This window comes from Carlito syrichta, unplaced genomic scaffold, assembly GCF_000164805.1.
Source record: "Carlito syrichta isolate Samal-C Ts95f unplaced genomic scaffold, Tarsius_syrichta-2.0.1 Scaffold143503, whole genome shotgun sequence".
Taxonomy (NCBI): domain Eukaryota; kingdom Metazoa; phylum Chordata; class Mammalia; order Primates; family Tarsiidae; genus Carlito; species Carlito syrichta.
The window spans coordinates 72,281-77,129 of NW_007087599.1; the positions used below are offsets into that span (position 1 = coordinate 72,281).

Genomic DNA, 4,849 nt, shown 5'->3' on the forward strand with positions numbered 1-4,849 from the left:
GCCACCAAAGCGGCTGGGACATTTTGCTGACTATTCGCCCACTGAGCCGGTGTCCAGTCCAATGTTGCCAGTGTCCCGTCGCGACCCAAGGCAGGACTGCCAAGGCTTCATCTTCCTGCTACATTTTAGGCACTGAACCCCAATCTCGATTGTATATTATTTAACACTGAATTCTGAATAGGTTCTTTTTTTTTCAATGTGACTGCGCATGCTCGCAAAGGGGACGCAAGTCTAAGATGCCAAACGCTGTGCAGCCCTAACCGCGGGCCACGTTACGGATCCGCTTACTCCGCGGAGTTGGCCTCGTTTCTGCGTGTGGTCGGCTGCGCCTGTAGTTTCTCCTCTCCAACGCCAGGTGGAGCAACTGGCCGGATACCGCCCCAGTGCGGGCAGGCGGCGCTGTGGCGCTGGAGCCGATCCTCGCCATTTGCGGTCGCTCTATCCGTAGCAGAGCGACTCGTTGGCTCGCGCCGCACATGCGCCGAGCCTTCCTTTCGCTATTCCCGCCCCCCCGCCCCTGTCTGTCTTCTCTGCACTGGGAGCAGGTAAGGCCTTAGGGCCTCGTGCCCTCTTTGAGCCGCGCACGCGCGCCGGGCACCCCATCTCGCGCGGATGCCTTGAGGCCCTTACCTTGCTTGCTCCCACCCCAGTCCTCGCGCCCTCCCTGGCTCCAGGTGTCCCCGCTCTTTAGAGCTGGCTCTTCGCGTGCCGGTGACCTCCAGCCGCGCGGGCCTGGCGCCATCTTGGATGCCTCGTGGGGGGGAGGGCGCCTTGGAACTGGCGAAAGTCAGATCCCAGCGTGCTCATTTACACCTGTCCGACCCCAGCGCTGATCAGACGCCCTTTTCACACCCTCTTCCCCTTCAGATTGTCACAACCCCCATATCCTCCCCTCCTACGTCTGCTTTCTCTTCTGATCCTGACTCGTGCCTTCTTTATTCTGAAATCTCCAGACTTTCGGCCCCTGGACCGCAGGTGCTCCGAGCAGTGGAGATAGTGGATCGTCTAAAGCCACCAGTCCCTCTAGTCAGCACCCCTAAGTTTAAAAACTAAACCGTGAACATGGTAGAGGCGAACAGAACAGCCCAAACACCCCCTCCCGCCAGGCCGTGGCCTAGGAGAGCTGTGGGGCCGGGTATTTTTGGAGCGGTGGGTCTTTTCCCCATACCCTTCTCGTACCTCCCTGGTCCTCCACCGATGTTGGAAAAAAGATCACAAAACGGTGGGCTAGAAATGAGAGCTGCTGTTAGAGGCAGCAAGCCCAGAAGTGTGGAGTAAGGCCAAGCTAGTGAGGCCGGCGTGAGAGTCTCCATGTGCCGGCCTTCATGTCAAGGGTTTAGTAACCCTCCCAGGTTCTGCCGTTAAGAGGAGAAGGCTTCAGGAAGGAAACCGTTAAGTCAGAGTAACACGTCTACACTGAGGAAGAAGTCCAGGATGATTTAGGAGCCCTGATTCTGGGTAGTGTCTTGGCTCAAGGTGTAGGCTTGTCATGGTTAGATGGCAGGTGGGGGAATCTGCACTTTTGCTGACTCCCTTAATTGCCACCCTTTGTTGTGGGTTTACCACTGGCCAGCACCATAGTAAGGGCTTCACAGACATTAATTTGTAAATGAACTCATTTGATCCCCCTGAGAACTACAGTTTACAAATGATACTGAGGTTTCCACTGGGGAGGGGGAAAGCCCTTTCTAAGGACTTCTTGAAGTTATTGAATTTTGACCCAAGAAAACCTGAATAGTTAGTGGCAGCAAAATTGGGTGAGAGTTACATATAGGCCGAAATCAGAGTTCTGGATAGGACAAGAGTTGAAGACAGACGTGCTTTAACTTGGGATAGTCTGAGTTAGTTAATTTAAGGAAGTGGCATTTAATAGGCCTAAGCATTCACTGGTATTTCAGCCTGTGACATACTAGAAAACATGTAACTGGAGAGTGAAAAATCCGAGTTCAAGTTCTGCCTTTACCACTACCATAGTTTCAAGGCGGATTTTAAGGCTATGTTCTTATAGTTAAACTGTACCTAACAGTCATTTGGGAAATTTCGAAATACAGAGTATTTGGGCTGTATCCCCTGAGATCTTGACTAGGGAAGTCTAAGGTGGGACTTAAGAATATGCATTCTTAATACATACACTACTCCCGTCCCTAAATAATTCTGGTTCAGGTGAACTTCTCAGTTAACTTGGAGAAACCCTGCCTTTAGGTCTTTAACTCACCCAATCTTCTCAGGTAAGTTCGGTTCTACCAATTTAGACACCTACAAGGTGTCAGGCCTTCTTTAGATCTTGGGATACACAATTTAATGCCTTTTAGTGTAATGGTGGAAATGAATACTTTTTTTTTTTTTTTTTTTGAGTTGGAGTCTCACTCTGTTGCCTAGACTGGAGTGCAGTGGCCGCTCCCAGCCACCGCAGCCTCGACCTGCTGGGCTCCGGCGATCCTTCCGCCTCAGCCTTCCAAGTAACTGGAACTACAGGTGTGCACTACCACTCCTGGCTGATTTTTTGATTTATTGTAGAGATAAGGTCTCACCAAGTTGCCCAGACGGGTCTCGAACCCGCAGGCTCAGGCAATCCACTCACCTCAGCCTCCCAAGGCGCAGGATTACATGCTGAGCCACCGAGCCCGGCTGGAAATGAATATTTAAACAGTCATTGCTAAACAGATTAATGGCAGAGTTCCTCCTGAGCTGCCTCATCTTGTTAATGTAGGAAATTGAAGTGTTTTGAGGAACTAAATACTTTAAGATGAATCAGTAAAATGATTGTTGAGGAGCTTCCAGTGCCTTGCTTTCAACAAATACCTCCCAAGAGTACAAAGACTAGTCTTCAGAGGGCAACTTTTTAAGGCCCAGAAATGAGATGCTGAGTTTTGTTTGAATAGAAACCGAGGGAAACTTAAGCAAAGAACACTCTGGAAAAATCCCTCTGAACTGCAAGTCATGAGGCTATGGAAGTGGATAACAAGTCTCAAAGCTAGGCTGAAGCTAAGATGCAGGGAAGTCACTTGATTATAAGGACATCTTGGGAGTTGTGTGGGGTTTCTGGAAGAAATAATGACTTCGGGGCTCTAATTCCATCTCTGCTGGCGACTTAAGATAAGTCTGGGACAGTTAAACTTTCTAGAGCGCCTTTTCTGTCCTAGAAAGATGACCAAGGACAGGTTGACAATGCTGCTTCTGTAATTCCAGCTCTCCTGCCACAGCCCCTCACCCCCTGAAGATGTACGCCTGCTCTAAGTTCATCTCTACCCCCTCCTTGGTAAGTACCTGTTCTTCCAGGGGAGTTTGAAAGGAGGGCCGTTTTATCTCCCTTGCTATCCACCTTGTTCTTCGCAGCTGTGCTAGGGAAAGGTGAATGAGCTTCTTGGGGAGGAAAGACCCCTTGCTGTGGTAGCCTAAGGGGAGAGGGTGAATGCTTGCTAGCCACTCTCATGCCCCACTCGTATTTCTTGGAGTCAATTAATTGTTTTCTTTTTTTTTTTTTTTTTTGAGTCAGAATCTTACTCTTACTGAGACTGGAATGCTGTAGCATGTTCACAGCTACCCCATCCTCGACCTGGTGGGCTCAGGTAATTCTTCTCCCTCAGCCTTCCAAGTAGCCGGAATTACAGGCGATCCCACGCCTGGTTGATTTTTGATTTATTGTAGAGATGAGGTCTTGCCAAGTTGCCCAGGCGGGTCTCGAACCCACGGGCTCAGACAATCCACTCACCTCAGCCTCCCAAAGTCGCGGGATTACAGGCTGAGCCACTGAGCCTAGCTTATTTCTAATCTTAAAACTATATGTTCCCATAAACTGGAACCCAGCAGAGTGGTAAACATAAAGTAGATTACATAACTTGGACTGAGTATAGACTGTGTATAGGCGTTTGTCCTGAGTGAGCCACAGCTATGGGTTCATTCTGGGACTTAAATTTGGGTGGGAAGCTAAAACAAACATAAATACACATTGGAAAAGTATTTGACTCAGAAGCAACAGTATGGAAGAAATTAAAAATTATTAGTTCTAGACACGGTGGCTCATGCCTGTAATCCCAATATTTTGGAAGGCAGAGGCAAGAGGATTGCCTGAGCCCAGGGGTTCGATACCAACCTGGGCAACTTACTGAGACCTTGTCTCTACAATAAATAAAAAAATTAGCCAAGCGTGGTGGTACAAGCCTGTGGTTCCAGCTACTTAGAAGACTGAGGTGGAAAGTTCACCTGAACCCAGCAGGTTGAGGCTGCAGTGGCCATGATCATGCCATTACACTACAGCCTGGGCAGCAGAATGAGACTTCTACTCAAAAGAAAAACATTATTACAGCCGGGCTCGGTGGCTCAGCCTGTAGTCCTGCGCTTTGGGAGGCTGAGGTGAGTGGATTGCCGGAGCCTGTGGGTTCGAGACCCACCTGGGCAACTTGGCGAGACCTCATCTCCACAATAAATCAAAAATTAGCTGGGCATGGTAGCGCACACCTGTAATTCCAGTTACTTGGAAGGCTGAGGCGGAAGGATCGCCGGAGCCCAGTGGGTCGAGGCTGCAGTGGCCGGGAGCGGCCACTGCACTCCAGTCTGAGCTACAGAATGAGACTCCAACTAAATAAAATAAATAAATTATTACATAGTGAAGGCAGTTGGTTCATTCACAGGTAAAAAGGAGTGATGCTATTAGTAGGTACCTAATAGGGAGGCAGGCTAGGCTATACGATGGTGTTTGGTAGGCTAGCCATATGAAATGTATTTTTAACTTACAGGGGCTTTATTGGGCTATAACCCCATTGTAAGTTGAGAAGCATCTGTTTATATCTCAAAAACAAATGATTCTGAAGCTTAGATTTAGATTTCTTCTCTTTTTTTTTTTTTTTTT

At 48.8% G+C, this 4,849-nt stretch overlaps 1 protein-coding gene across 3 annotated transcripts in view; it reads left to right on the plus strand.

The window, feature by feature from the left end:
- Positions 1–200: 200 nt before the first annotated feature.
- The window catches only part of ATP5G2 (ATP synthase, H+ transporting, mitochondrial Fo complex subunit C2 (subunit 9)), a 9,620-nt gene continuing 4,971 nt past the window's right edge, over positions 201–4,849 (plus strand). Inside the window, exons 1-2 of one of the 3 annotated variants that reach the window (XM_021708689.1) lie at positions 201–355; positions 3,190–3,259. In XM_021708689.1, the coding sequence (XP_021564364.1) occupies positions 3,221–3,259 (39 nt within the window). In that variant the 5' untranslated portion in view covers positions 201–355; positions 3,190–3,220. Of the gene's footprint in view, positions 546–2,434; positions 2,476–3,189; positions 3,260–4,849 lie in introns of those variants that run through there. The other 2 variants (XM_008050265.1, XM_008050266.2) reach the window with 2 other exon arrangements.